The following is a 16,197-nucleotide window of genomic DNA, read 5'->3' as shown; positions in this document are numbered from 1 at the left end:
CTGTCTTCTTTGTGCCTAGAACTGACTCCCATATGGCATGAACTGAAGTCTCTTTGATATACTAGTTTCCATCTTAGCTCTCCAGTTGATCAATGTATTTTCTCAAATGTAGTGTCCAGAATTTAACACAATGAACCAGATAAGAGTAGGATAAGGTAGAGTATGATGGTCCTGTCCTTTGCTTGGTACTAGACATGTAACTCTTTTTAAAATATTTTATTTTCCCCCAATTGCATGTTAAAACAATTTTTAACATTTTAAAAAAGTTTTGAATTCCCAAAGCTATTATTCCTTCTGTTCCTCTCCTTCCCCTCCCTAAAACTGTAAGCAATACAATATAGTTTCTGCATGTGCAATCATGTAAAACATTTCCATATAAATTATTTTGTAAAAGAAGACTAGAATACAAAAGAATGAAAGAAAAAAAATAAAGTCAGGAACAACATGTTTCTATCTCTACTTAGAAGGCATTGGTCCTTTTTCTGGAGGCGGATAACATGCTTCATCTGGAGTCCTTTGGGATTCTCTTGGATCATTTATTACTGAGAATAGCTAAGTTTTTGTTTTTTGTTTTTGTTTTTTACAGTTTTTCATCATATAATATTGCTGTTACAGTGTATAGTGTTCTCCTGGTTCTGTTCACTTCGCTTTGCATTAGTTTATTTTTAATCTTTCCAGGTTTTTCTGAAATCATCCTACTTGTAATTTCTTTTTAGCACAGTAATCATGTACCACAGCTTGCTTAGCCATTCTCCAACTGCTGGGCATTCTCATGATTTCCAATTTATAGTCATCACAAAAAGAGCTGCTATAAATATTTTTTTTTACAGATAGGTCCTTTTTCCCTTTCTTTGATGGCTTTGATGACTTAGCAGTGGTATTGCTGAATCAGTGGGTATGCACAGTTTTATAGACCTTCAGGCTTAGTTCCAAATTGCTCTTCAGAATGGTTGGATCAGTTCTCAACTCCATCAACAATATATTAATGTCCTAGTTTTCACATATCCCTGACAACATTTATCATTTTCCTTTTTTTTTTTGCGATATCAGCCAATATAATAAGTGTAAAGTGGTATCTCAGAGTTGTTTTAATTTGAATTTCCCTAATCAATAGTAGACATAAAGCTCTTAATGCAGCCTTAGCTCACAGTAGGTTGTCTGGCTGTTAAATAATTAAATTCTGTCATAGGGATCTGTTTTTCCACTTATAATATTCCTTTCTATCTCACAAACTCTATGCTTGATTTTTCCCCAAAATGAAATGCTATATGCTAGTATCTCTTCCGTAAGATATTTGTGAAGCTGATTTGTGAATAAATATGTAATACCTTACTTCTATCCATATTAAATTTCATCTGCCTCAACTATGCCTAGTATTCTACCCAGTAAATGGGTAGAATTGGCAACATGAGGACTCAGTCTTTGAGTATATTAGCTATCTTACTCAGATTGTGTCATTTACAAAATTGATTTAAGTTGTCTCTTTTGCATGTATCCAACTCATTGATTAAAATATATGGACAGAACAGCGGTGTAAAAGACAGAAGACTGCCCTCTAAGTGAAGACATACAAGGGTGATTTTCACCAATCCAGGTATCAGGATGTAGCTTGTGCTTGAAAAAGAGGGTAATACAGAAAAGGTGCTTCATTTTAGGAGAATCCAAAAAAGCAATTGTGTCCAAAAAAATATTATGTGTGGGACCCTAAAAAGTCAAAGCTCCACTAAATTTCTGGTAAAATCAGTTCATCCAGCTCTAAGAAGTTAATTGTTAAATTTTCAGTGAGAACAATAACATTTCAGGAATTGGAAAATGCTGCCAACAGGGCTTGATTTCTTGTTTTGGTGATTTCTAGACTTCAGGGAGTGATGGAGAAAACATTAATGATGCAGATTAAATGAAAAATTCTGTGGTACATTTTCAGAGGTCTCTTTGTTAAATATTTACCAGCACAAAACTGGGTTCTCTGACAACATGGGAGGTGGGAAAAGAACCAGAAGGAATTCAAATATCAATGAGAAGGTAAATCATAGGCTTCCCATGCTGATGTGGGTTATTATTGATTTTTTTCATGCCTCTATCAGGAATTGTGAGGCAGTTTGCTAGAATAATTTCAACACTTAGAGCCCACTTTTTTCTTTATCCCTTCTTGGGTGTTCTTTTCTGGCCTCAGAAGGATCACATAACACTTGGGAATAAAGATGCAGCCCAGTAACCCAGCACTGGAGGCCAGGATGGAGAAAATCTCTACAGTCACCATGGCCTTACCCTTGGTGCTCTGGTATGTGGGTAGGAAGGAGACCCACACACTGCAGAACACCAACATACTGAATGTGATGAACTTGGCTTCATTGAAGGTGTCAGGCAAGCTTCTGGCCAGGAAAGCCACAATGAAGCTCCCCAGGGAGAGGAAGCCCATATAGCCCAGGACACAGTAGAAGGCAATATCAGAGCCGTCATTACATTGAATGATGATGTGACCAGGTTCAGAATCTGGGTCCACATCTAGGAAGGGAGGAGAAGTTCCTATCCAGATGCCACAGAAAATCACTTGAATGACAGAGCAGATGAGGACAATAGATTTGGACACCCTAGACTGTACCCACATCCTGACTCTACTACCTGGTCTTGTGGCCCTGAAGGCCAGAACCACCATAATGGTTTTTGCCAAAATGGAGGACACAGCCACAGTGAAGACAACTCCAAAAGTTGTTTGTCTGAGGAGGCAGGTGGCTGCAGTGGGACGGCCAATGAAGAGCAAGGAGCAGAGAAAACAGAAGGTGAGGGAGATGAGGAGAGTATAGCTGAGAGTCCGGTTGTTGGCCTTGACTATGGCAGTGTCTCTAAACTTCACAAACACCCAGAGAACCAGGGCTGTCAGGAGAGCAAAGGACACAGCTATCAAGGCCAGAGTCATCCCCAAAGGCTCTGCGAGATCCAGGAAGGTCACAACCTTGGGGAGACAGCCATCTCTGTCCTTATTTGGATATTCATCTTCTGGGCACTTCTTACAGTGGTCTGCATCTGAAAAGGAAAAGGAAACAGTCAGATCCTGTCTTGTGCAGGAAGATCTGTTGCTGGAGACCTCTTCTCTGAGATTCTTTCTACTCTATATATCTTCTCATTACCTTACTATTCGCATATTTTGTTCTCTATTAAAAGGTGACCTCCTTGAATGCAGGAGTTACTTTTGTTCTTCTATGGATCCCCAACACTTAGCATTGTGCCTGGTTTTTAGCATGTACTTAATAAACCCCACTGCCTCTTGCCTTGTTTGCAATTAGTACATCATATTTTGCTGGTGGTTGCTTGTATTGTGATTAACATAATGTATGACCTAAATAAGCAAGATGTTCTCTTTGTTATATAGGGTTCAATGCAGCAAATTCCTTTTAAATGCTTTATTAACAGCAACAAAACAAGAAATACCAGTACTCATCCCTGAGGGACTCCATCATGAGCCAAGTGATATGCATTCATAGAAATGCCTATTTATGCCTCATTTTCCCCCTTGTATAATTCATTACTTTTCATAATCAAACATGTCTTTATTATCAGATGTGGTACTTCACTATAAAGAAACTTAAAGATTTTGTTTTATTATTTTGTTTCTCTTTTTTGTTTTTACAGTTTTATTTAGTATTTTATTTCCCCCTAGTTACATGTAAAAACAATTTTTAACATTTGTTTTTAATATTTTGAGTTCCAATTTCTCTCCCTCCTTCCCCACCCTCCCCTCACTGAGAAGGCAAGCAATTTTATATAATTTATACATGTGTAGTCATGCAAAAGGTATCCATAATAATGTCATGAAAGAAAACATAGACAAAAATTCCTGAGAAAAACTAAAGAAAGTAAAAAGTTTGCTTCAGTCTATATTCACGTGCCATCAGTTCTTTCGTGAGATGGATAGCATTTTTCATAAGTCCTTCAGAGTTTTCTTGGGTAACTGTATTGCTGAGAATAGATAAGTCATCCGTAGCTGATTGCCTTACAAGATTTCTGTTTCTTTGTACACAGTGCCTTTCACTTTGCATCAGCCCATGCTAGTCTTTCCAGGCTTTTCAGAGACATCATTTCTTAAAGCACAACAGAATTCCCTTTTAATCACATAGCACATTTTTTTCAGTCATTCTACAATTGATGGACATCCTCCCAATTTCTAATTCTTTGCCTCCAGAAAAGAGCTGCTATAAATATTTTTGTACATATAGGTCCTTTTCCTTTTGTGTTTTTTATCTCTTTTGGAGATATAGATCTAGCAGTGGTATTTCTAGGTTAAAGCGTATGCGTGGTTTATAGCCCTTTGGATGCAGTTCCAGATTGCTCTGCAGAGTGGTTGAATCAGTTCAGATCTCCACCAACGGTGCATTAATGTCTCATTTTCCCCACCTGCCCTCCAACATTTATTATTTACCTTTTCTGTCCTATTAGGGAATCTAATAGTCATGAGGTAGTACCTCAAAATTATTTTAATTTACATTTCTCCAATCAATAGTGAGTTAGAGTAGTTTTTCATATGGCTATAAAAAGTTTTTCATCTGAAAACTGATCATATATTCTGAACATTTGTCAACTGAGGAATGGCTCTTATTTTTATACATTTAACTCAGTTCTCTATATATTTGAAAGAAAAGGCTTTAATCAGAGGAACTTGCTTGAAATTTTTTTCATAGTTATGATTGCTTATTGTATTTCCATTTATCGCATCTTCCTCATTTTTTGATTCCTTTTCTTCCTTTGCCCTGTTCCTCCTCCAAAGTGTTTTGCTTCTGACTACCTCCTCTCCTAATCTGCCCTCCTTTCTATCACTCCTCACTTCTTCTTCTATTCTCTTCCCCTCCTATTTTGCTGCAGGGTAAGATAGACTTCTGTACCCAATTAAGTGTGTATGTTCTTCCCTTTTTAAGCCAATTCTGATGAGTAAAGTTCATTCATTCCTCCTCACATTCCCCCTATTCCTTTCTACTGTAAAAGCTTTGTCTTGCCTCTTTTATGTGAGACAAGTTACCCCATTCTACCCTTCCATTTCTTCTTCTCCCAGTATGTTTCTTTCTCACCCCTTTATTTTATTAATTAGATAATCATGCCTTCATATACAACTAGTATCGGTGCCCTCTGTCTATTTATACTAACTAATAATGAGAATGATCTTAAGAGTTACACATATCATTTTCCCATCTAGGAATGTAAATGGTTTAACGTTATTAAGTCTCTTACAATTTTCCTTTCTTGTTTACCTTGTCATGGTTCTCTTGAGTCTTGTATTTGAAAGTCAATTTTTCTATTCAGCCCTGGTCTTTTCATCAAGAATGCTTGAAAGTCCTCTCTCTCATTGAATGTCTATATTTCTCCTGAAGGATTATACTCAGTTTTTCTGGGTAGGTGATTCGTGATTGTAATGTTCACTCCTTTGCCACCAGAATATCGTATTCCAAGCACTGTGATTCTTCAACAAAGAAGCTGCTCAATCCTGAGTTATCTTGACTGTGGCTCGATGATGCTTGAATTGTTTTTTTCTGACTGCTTTCTGTATTTCTTCTTGTACTGAGACGTCTAGAATTCAGCTAGTATTAATTACTGATAATTGCTAGTATTAATTCTTGGCAGTTTTCACTTTTGGATCTGTTTAAAGAAATGATCAGTGAATTCTTTCAACCTCTACTTTACCCTCCTCTACTAGAATATCAGGGCAGTTTTCCATGATAAATTCTTGAAAGATGATGTCTAAACTTTTTTATTAGGATCATGCATTTTGGATAGTCTAATAATTTTTAAATTATCACTCCTGGATCTTTCCAGTTCATTGGTTTTTCCAATGAGATATTTGTAACAGTAAGCACCCCAACATACATGGGGGGGTTCTGCCATTACAGGTTCTTAGGTCTGCATTCATAAAAGGAAAGGCAACTTTTGAAGGGTTAGCAATCACTTTAATCAAGCACATATATCAATTATTTAACCAAGCACATATATCATTCACTTAGGTCAGGGGAGTCAGTACCCCAAACTTCAAAGAAAATACAGAGAAATCAAAAGTCAACAGACATGCTTCCAAAATGTCTGACCATAATTCAACAGACAGCTGTCTGATCATAATTACCAGAGAGGGAAGCACAACATCTGGGTTCTCAAAGTCTGGGGGCTCTTTAAAGGGGTTTCCTAGAGTCCTCCTCTGCAAACACTTCTAGTCAGTAAGCCTCAAAGTGAAACCCCACCCTCAGAGTATTTATACACTTTTTAGAGCCAGAGAGCATAACCCTCTGACCCAGCGTCTCAATAGAAAAAACAAAAGGTACTGGGGACCCTCCTAGAAAACAAGTCCCCTAATCAAGCTTCCCCCAAAGGGCAGGACCATCAGTAGGTGGGAAAGATCCTCCTCAGTCACATTCAAACAGAGGCATTATACTTCTTGATTATACTAAAATGAAAACAGCAAAAGATTCCCTTTTACTTGCCATTACAATATTTCACATTGTTTTCTATTTTTTTAATTCTTTTGGTTTTGTTTTATTGTTTCTTGATTTCTCATAAGGTCATTAGCTTCCATTTCCTCCATTCTAATTTTTAAGAAATTATTTTTTTCGGTGATCTTTTGTACTTCCTTTTCCATTTGTTCACTTCTGCCTTTTAAAGACATTTTTCACCCCATTGGCCTTTTATCTTTTATCATTTGACCTAATTTCTTTTTTACAGTGTTATTTTCTTTATTTTTGTTTCCGTCTCCTTTGTCAAAATATTGACTCATTTTTTCATACTTTTCTTGCCTCACTCTCATTTCTCTTCTCAATTTTTCCTCTACTTCTCTTGATTTTCAAAATCTTCTTGAACTCTTCTGTGGCCTGAACGCACTTCATATTTTTCTGGAGACTTTGGATGTAGGTGCTTTGAGTTTGTTATTTTCTTCTGATTGTGTGTTTTGATCTTCCTTATCACTATTGTAACTTCCTATGCTCAGAATTTTTCCAATTGTTTGCTCATTTCTGCAGCGTATTACTTGACTTTTGACTGTTTTTTTAAAGTAGGACTCTGCTTCCAGAGTGGAGGGCACACTGTCCCAAACTTCAGGAGTTATGTGCGTCTGTTTTCAGAGATACTTCTAGGGACCTGTAAGTTTTCAATTTTTCCAAGGTGATATGATCTAAGGAGAGGTATTTACTCCTCTCCTGGCCTGTGCTCTAGTCTGTGAGGGAGCATGAGCACTCTTATCAGCCCAGAAACAATGAGGAGGGTGCCTCCTCCCCTATGACTATAAGCTCTGCTATATTACTGTTTCTCCTCATGCTGGGACTGCCACCCAGGACTGTGATCTGGATCAGAGTGTGGGCAAAGCAACATAGTCCTGCCTCAGTGCTAGAAAAAAGAACCCTGTAATCTCCTGACAGGTTGATGAACTCCCTTACTGTAAGGAGCCCAGGGGGGTGCAAGTCCTGGGACCAAGGCTATAGTAGAGGCAAAGCCTGTTCCCGTGGGACTTGTGCTTACTCAAACCCTGGCAGAAGCTCTGTATGACCCTGGAACATGATGTTCCTGCAGATACTGATGTTCTGTACAATAAAGTTACAAGTGGGCCTGGGAACCCAGGAACTAGCTTCAGGAACAAGATAAGCTTCCTTACTTACTGCGGGTGTAAGGATGTGGAATTGTCATGAGATGGTGGAGTAATGGGATGAGCTCAGCCTGTAGGTGACTGGTGGTTATAAACCCTAACTTTCAGCTGAATAAAGAGAGTTGCTTGGAGTTGCTTATCATCTTGTCTCTAGTCTCCTTCCTTCAGAGCTCACAGATCGCTCAACCCAGACTGACAGGCATTCAGAGACCTGTTGGTCAGGGGGACCCCGAGCACCTTACCATCTGTGATGTGGAAGCAGCTGCTGCTCCTGCAGTTGCTGATTTAGTTACTTCTAAGGTTTGGTTTGCTGTGGTTGGGGTTGTAGCAACACAACCTGCTCTGAATTGCATTCAACTCTTACCCAGGTGCGAGAGAACTTTCGTGTTAACCTTCCAAGTTGTCTTTGGCTTCTGAGCTGAGAGGTCGGAAACCACCACTGCTGCCACTGATTCAGTTGCTCTGAGACCTGCTCCTAGTTTACTGGGTCCTGCTCTGTGTTGGTATGGCCTGCACTAGGCTGTGCTTCTCACTTACTCTGGTGCAACAGAACTTTCCTGCTTACTTTCTTAGTTGTCTTGGGCTGGAACACTGTTTCAGTCCATCTTTTTGTGGGTTCTGCCATTCTAGAATTTGTTTAGAATCATTATTGAAAGGTATTTGGAGGGGTTTGGGGGAGATCTCAGGCAAGTCCCAGACTTTCCTTTGCCATCTTGGCTGTGCTTCCTTTGCTATTTTGTTTCTTAAAGTGAAGTTCTGCTTTCAAAGTTATAGTAAATATTTCTCATGTCTTTATATTGACTTTTGGAGACAACAAGAATTTAGGAAGACTTGAGTTTAAAATCTTGCCTCAGACCTTACTTGTTGAGTGACTGGGTAAATCACTTAACTTCTGCTTGAGTCAGTTTCCTCAATAGCAAAATGGATCTAGTACCATCTGTCATCTAGGGTAGTTGTAAAGATCAAATAAGACAATATTTGTAAAGTGTTTAGTGACCATTAAAGAACAATATAAATGCGGGCTCTTATTATTTACCAGTGCAGGCAGAGGTGTCTTGTCTGCAATTCTTAGAGCAGTAATTCTTAACTTGGGGTCCACAAATCTTCAAGTAGGTTTGTGGGAGGATTTTGGAAGATGTATGAAAAGACATCATTATTTTTTTTTTTTACTAATTCTACCTGAAAGTTAGTATTGTTTTTATTTTTTACATCAAAAACAATATTCTGAGAAGTGATTTATATCCTATGGGTGTAGGGTGTGTTCTAGGAAGGCTAGTCACTCTAATGTGAGGGTTTCTGATCCCTTTTCAGGGAGACTTTCCACCTTAAATATCAACCTGAGCCACCTAACTCTCACCTGTCACTCCAAGAAGCTGTAGCATGTACAGTGGTCATAGGCTTGTAAGCCATTTCAACAGATGGGATCAACCAGAATTAAAGTGACCAAAGGATCTCAAACTCTTCAGTGATTTAGGAGGATATCTACGCCAAGAATGTGAAGACTTCCCCTGATGGAAAGGGTTTATGGGAACAATTTGTTCCAATGGCCATGAGGGTGGAAAAAACAGCTTCTACTGAGTGTTCAGAGCTTGGTTACATGTGGAAGACATCAAGGTCTTCCAATGCATCCCAAACCATTACCAGTAATTTTGACTGTCTCGCTACTGGACTGTGATGACTCTGGAAGAGACAGTGAGGTCAATGAATTCATGCAACTCTGCCTCACTTAAATCTATTTTGTATATAAATAAAAAGAAACCATAATACCATTTTTAAATTGCATTTTTAATTTATGGAATAAAACAAGCATTTCCATAACATAGTACAATGAAAAGATGATTGTACGTGAAACGGTGGCTTTACTATGCAGAACTTGCTATTCCTTTCAAATATAGTTTCTAGGGATGTACCTATTGATAAGGAGGTTGAGGCATGCATTGTCAGAGCTACCTCAGTGTTTGGTAGGATATGAGAGAAAAGAGATATTAGACTGCTTACCCAGCCGAAAGTCTACAGAGTTGTCGTGCTGACCTCATTGCTGTATGCCTGTGATCACCTGGCAGGATAAGATACCAGACACTGAGGTCCTTTCTTAAACTAACCTACCAAGCATTCAAACTCTACTGCAGAGAGCACAACTATAACGGACTGGCCATATTGTTGAAATTCCAAATATATGCTTGGCTAGAAGTTGATTTTTATGGAGAACTCACACAGAGCAAATGTTCACATGGTGGTCAGAAGAAGCAACACAAGGACACTCTCCAAGCCTCTCCAAAGAACTTTAGAACTGATTGAGTGATGTGGGAGACACTAGCCCAGGACTGCCCAGCATATTGTGCCATCATCAAAGAAGGTGCTGTGCTCTTTGAGCAAAGTAGAATAGAAACAGCTCAAAAGAAATGCTAGATGTATAAGTTTAGAGAATCCACTCCAAATGTTCACATGGATTATTTAACCCGTGGCAGAGCATTCTGAGCTTGTATTGGTCTGATTAGCCATAGTCAGATACACCGTAACTTGACTCTAATGTGGAGATGTCCTTTTGGTCCTCTTCTAGAGCAAAGGACAACCAAACTTGGCAATTTATATCCTACTCCTTTTGCAGTGATATTACTTTGTATATGTCTCCAAAAGATCGACTCCATGCTGTTCTGCACTAAAGGACTGAGAAAAAAAGTCCCCAGAGACACTTACCAATTTCATTGGAAATTTCTCCCTTTGGGCACTTGGAACAGCTGAAGCAACAGACAGGCTCTCTCTCCTTAGTTGTCTTCCTGTATCCAGGGTGACAGCTGTCACTGCACACAGAATGGGGGGTCTAACCCAGTAATAGCAGAATACAAAGAATAACATTTACTAAAGGAATATTTATGACAGAAGGTGCAGGTCAAGAAAGTGTCTCCTCTAAAATCACCTTGATGACTACAACTGATTGATATATGTCAATACACATTGCTAATGAAATGTTCAAGAGATTTCCTTTCCAGTCCTATTTCTGCTACCGGCTGTGGAACTTTGGCTGAAACTCTTAACCTCTGGAAATTGAGTTTTTCTCACTTGTAAAATGAGAACTTTGGACTGTATGTTCTTAGAACACTTACACTTTGTACTGTGAAACATAATTGGATCATTGCATTGCTAATGACCCAAGATGCAGAATGAAAGGCTGTTAATCACCCAAAATTACATTATATATTTTAGTATGCAACATCATAGCCTTGCAGGATGGTAGTGAATTGACTGTCCCATAATCAGGACCTCGTCAATGAGAGACAGAGGGAAAGTACTGTGCTTTGACTGTGGGTGGTCCATGTGGGAGAGACTGCGATACTTGCTTCCAGGAAGGGATGATATTGTGTAATGAAAATGTTTTGTTTTCCATTATAAGCATTACCTTACATTCTCAATGTTTGCACTCCCCTCCTCATATGAAAATGAAGTGCTATTTGATTGGCTGCTGAGCCAGAACTGGGAATGTATTCAAAAGGCAGTAATGGGTATGTTTTTTTTTTTCTGAGTTAGGAACATGTTGTAATATACTTGGTGATTTAAGGCTTTGGACCTTCCCCACCCAGTGACATCGTGTGGCCAAAGGCCATAGGCCCTTGTGTTTTGCCTCTGCTTTTAGTTGAAGAAATCTTTGAAATTTTAGTCTTACAAGCTTGGGAGTGTAAGCGATAGTAAATCCAGTGATGCGAGCCTACACCAGATTTTTTTTTTTTTTTTTACCAGACAGAAGTGAACAAAGCCCTGAGAAGGAAGACCCAAGTCTAACAGTGTAAGAGCCAATGATTTGTCCAGTAATGATTTTGAAAATGGAAAACTAATTGGTGCAATACATTCCTTTACAAATTATTTTAAGTTTTGGATCTATATCTATATCTGCTTAAAGATATATAGATATATACATACATACACATATATATGTATGTATTTATATGCATATATGTATACACACATATAATACATATGTATGTATATGTATAATGTAACTAGTACAAAGGTGAGATTGTTTTAAAATATAGGGAAGGAAGGAATGTTTGTAACTATTTTTTTGCTATACCTTCTCAGTAAATATACCTTTCTAAATATTAATTGATGTTAATTAGTCAAATAGTACTGGAGAACTTATCCCTGGTAATTTATATCGGGGAAATCATTGAAATAATTGGAATTTAAAGAAACTCATAGTGAAGACATCACCATGAACCCTGCAATTTACCCCTGGAGCCCCAAGAGGGAGCCTTGGACCAGAGACACTACTAACTCATCAGTGTGAGAATGACCTGGGAGGAGAATGTTCAGAGATTTATAAGAGCTTGAGTGCTATGGAGACACAGACTATCGGAAGACATTTAGATATTTGATCACATTGGAAAGTCTAGGTCACAACAATTGTCCTTTCCAAAGAAAGAAAACTTCAGCCAGTAGGTGAATGAAATTTTATTTTAACTCAATTGAACTGAGTGGAAGTTTTACCACTATTCATCAAGATGCAGGGAAGTGAATAAGAGGAAGGGCTTTGGGGCCACAGGTCCTTGGACCAAGTAAAATACTTTCAGACATCAGTTTTCTTATCTCTCAAAAAAGGAGTAGATAAGTTGAATATTTAAAGTAATTTCCTTTTCTGTCTCCTGTGAGTTAAATATTTCTGTGTTTTGAAACATACCTAAAATTTATTTTTTTCCTTTTTTAATCCAAAATTTTATTTTAAAGAAAAAAAACTAGCTGATATTTACTTTGCATCAATATAGTGTTTAGTGAAGTAATTAAAGTGAGATGAGTTATTATGACTGAACATGCAAATTGATATGCAAATAATCTCTTACCTTTGAGCCTAACCATCCCCAGTTGATAGTTTCCTCACATATTGTGAAATCTTGACCAGATGGAGCCTTGGGGATAAATTTGCCCACTTTCACTAGGAGTTCAGTACCATTAGACAGAGATATATAGTTCCTAATGTCATATTGAGCCTCAGAGCTTCTTTCCTCATCCATAAACACCTGATCACCAGCACAGTTGTTAAATTCAAGGTCTTTTAGAAAGGAGTGGAGCTGAAAGGGAAGAGAGATCTCTCATTTCTTGGTATCTGAGGCCATAACTCTCCCAGAAGTAAGACCTATGCACTCTGCCAGAGATACTGGGACTGGTCAACTGAGATTTGTGCTCCTCTTTGAAGTGATGATGTGTCTGCACTGGAATTCTGACACCCTCCTATTAGCTCCAAGTCTTTGGGCCATCTACTTATCCTCTCTCAACCTTGCATCCCCAAATGAGGTTCTAATAGGCTAATATATCAAAATGCATTGCATATCTTAAAGGGCTATAAAAAGATAACTTTTCTTCTTCACTGTCATCATTACTTTCTCTTATTCCTCATGAAACCTGAAAGGGTTCAACACAATTAGAAAAGGAAATCGTTTCTTATAGGGAAATGTCTGCCTAGAAAGAAAGTGCTTTTGTATGTGTCATGATCTTGGTGGTATCTGGCTCATGGCTAGAATATGTCCTTAGAAGGGATACTTTATTCAAAAGGAATAAAATAGAGCAGCAATTATAAATGATCGAGTTGAATAGTAAGTTGTGCTGGATCCTAACACCTCTCCCTGATCATCAGTGTCCATAGAATTTGAGAGTCTAATACAAATCCTCATTGTGCCCTCTGGAATGCCTGTCCCATAATTATCAAACTTGTCATGTTAAATGTACTGCTTTCTGATTCATTTCATCTTCTAGTTTTCACGGAGACAAGGAAAAGAGCATTCTTTTTCTTCCTGAGGAAAGAGCTCAGGGATTACAGTATTTTTCTTTCTTTCATTTCATTTTTCATATTAGGAGGAATTAAACATATCTATGATAGCCTTATAGATCCCACAATATCCTGTAATCTATTGATTTTCCATTGTCTTACCCTCAGCTACACACAGAAATAGTCATGATCCTTGACATTGCAATTATTACTAGCAAGTGTTCCACTGGCATGTTCATCAATTGAAACTTTCCTTTATCCTTATTTCCTTTTCCCCAAACTTCTATCATTCCATCCTTCCCAGTGTTTGAGTACTCCCAAATTTGGTCTTCTTCCTCATTATGAATCCTATTCCCTCTCACCCATATTTCTTTCTTTTAAAAAATATTGGTTGCATTTGAACTTATGGAATAGAACATGCATTTCTATAATATTATAAAAAGAGGATTGCACATGAAACTGCAAATCTATTATGCACAAGTCACTATTCCTTTTAAATATATAATACAGTTATCTTGTAAATTACTTTTTGACCTTTTCCCCCTTCCCTTCTCTGCCCTGGCTATCATTAAAGAAAAAAAGTGTGTGTTTGCATACATGCAAACATATATATATATATATATATATATATATATATATATATATATATATATATATATATAAAATCATTTTTATATACTTCTTTTTATGAGTCCTTTCTCTGGATGCAGATAATGTCTTTCTTTAGATGTCCTTTATAGTTAATTTGGGTACTTATAATAGAAAAAAAATAGAAATAATAGAAAAAATGACTTATTCACTTAAAGTTTTCCTAAAAACATATTGATGTTACTGTATACAACCTTGCCATTGATGTGCTCATTTTGTTTCGATGAAGCATTAGTCCTATGGACTTGGTGGAAGCCATTGAAGCAGAGGGAAAGAAGGAGAGAGAAAATATCAGAAATATGCAACAACCAATGAAAATATTTGTAGTAGGGAGGGAGATGGAGTGTTTGTTTTTGCAAGGAGCTGTAAAGAGGACAGTGTCACTCAGTCTTAAAGTATATAATAATGGGGCTGGAAAGACTGGAAAATTATGGAGCAAGATAGAGGTTGAAGGGCTTTAAATGTAAAAGAGGATTTCAATTTGATCCTAGAAATGAAAGGGAGAAATTGGAGTTAGGGTTAATAAAATGAAATGTAACAGAGATAAAAAGTAAAGTATTTCATGAGTTCAGAAAGTCATCTTCACAAGCATAAGATGGGTGAGGCAATTTTAAATAATAAACTAATGCTTCATCGAAAAAACCCCCAAATTTTAAGTGAGCAAAGTTCAATATATATTAACAATAGAACCAAAATTTCCCAAAGGCCAAAACTCACATAAGATGAATGGAAAAAGACATAATTTATGTATTTTGAGTTTTGTGGTGGCTCCACTTTATGCTGCCTTGGTCATATCACTTGTGGAGTTCAGAAATTCTGTGAGCGAAAGCCTCACTGTAAATTCCATGGTCAAAATAATCAAGAATCAGCAATGGACAAGACCAGTTCCCAAAGGAAACTTACCTGCCAAGGATGAGGCACCCAGCTTTCTCCATTTTCTTTAGATGTAATCTCTGATTTCATGAGAAGCTTTGCATGAAGGGCCCACGCCACAGCATACACTGCATTGTAGATGAAATAACTGAGGCCAGACATAGTCATGTCAAAAAGGAATATAGGCAAAGCCTCCAAGGTAGCATTTGGTGCACATTGCTCTAGTTGCAGCTTTTCATCCTTGCACTGGAAAGCTGACAACCAGAACTCCTTAAGCATGGTGTCCTCTGGGTCTTTATTAGGGTTCACTGTCCTGAGAAAAGGCTTGAAACCAGGAACCTCACTGGTCATGTATGTAAATGTGAGAGCTCCACTGAAAGTGTGACTATCAAAATAGTAGGGTCTCATGGTAATATCCCAGTGAGAAGTGGTGATCCACAGCTTGTATGTTGGAAGAAATGGCATTTGTGAATATCTGAGAACCATTAATGAATCCGTATCACCATGAACGACCACTACCTTAGCTGAAGATTCAACAATTCTGGGGGTATGAAGCAGCTGTGATTCTTCATGTGATCTCTCACTGACAGGGATCTTCTCTGTCAAGGATGCACAGACATCATGCTTTGCCATCTCCTCTGTCATGTTGCGAAGAAATTCCTCACCTTTGAGATCATCTGTGGTCACCAGAACTACCCAGGTCCATTTAAAATGTACAAGTAACTGGACCATACCTCGAGGTAAGGAGGACTCTTTGGAAGCCATTTGGTAGAGAGAAGGAAATTGGGCCTTGTCACTGAGGATGGGATCAAAAGGTCCAACGCTGAGCTGTACAATAGGAAAAACATGGGGAATGCTATATTCTGTCAATGTTGTAGTAATGATAGAATTGTGAGAAATTGCAAACCCTCATCAAGCAGCCCTTTCTCTGTTGGGATAAATGTGTAATAAATTGTATTTACATGATCCTAATAATACATAGAATTAATGATAACCAAGACTATAAACTTACATATTACTAAATACATTCAACCTCAAATCTTACTAAACACATAAAAACAATGACAAACCCATATTAAATCAATTTACAAACACATACTATGTATAAAGTACATTAAAACCTTTACCCCTAGCATATAAACAAGTATATAAACCCAAACATTACTAAATACATTAATCCAAAAAGTACATAATTGATTTAAACACTAGCATATCTACAACAACGTAAACTCACAAAGTCCATACAACATATTACTCAAACTTTACATAAATACATTAATTCCTCCAATTACATAGACATAACATCCATGAT

General features: G+C 37.6%; 1 protein-coding gene across 1 annotated transcript in view; it reads right to left on the bottom strand.

Moving 5' to 3' along the window:
• Positions 1-2,113: 2,113 nt before the first annotated feature.
• LOC140502132 (vomeronasal type-2 receptor 26-like) overlaps positions 2,114-16,197 on the bottom strand; it is a 41,056-nt gene continuing 26,972 nt past the window's right edge. The window contains exons 3-7 of the mRNA XM_072606482.1: positions 14,916-15,713; positions 12,455-12,669; positions 11,660-11,669; positions 10,307-10,430; positions 2,114-3,024 (exon numbers count right to left, since the gene is read on the bottom strand). Coding sequence (XP_072462583.1) covers positions 2,114-3,024; positions 10,307-10,430; positions 11,660-11,669; positions 12,455-12,669; positions 14,916-15,713 — 2,058 coding nt within the window. The remainder of the gene's footprint in view (positions 3,025-10,306; positions 10,431-11,659; positions 11,670-12,454; positions 12,670-14,915; positions 15,714-16,197) is intronic.

The sequence above is a fragment of the Notamacropus eugenii genome, chromosome 4 (assembly GCF_028372415.1).
Source record: "Notamacropus eugenii isolate mMacEug1 chromosome 4, mMacEug1.pri_v2, whole genome shotgun sequence".
NCBI classification, from domain to species: Eukaryota; Metazoa; Chordata; class Mammalia; order Diprotodontia; family Macropodidae; genus Notamacropus; species Notamacropus eugenii.
Note: the sequence above shows the minus strand (reverse complement) of the source record. Positions and strands in the feature narration are given on the sequence as shown.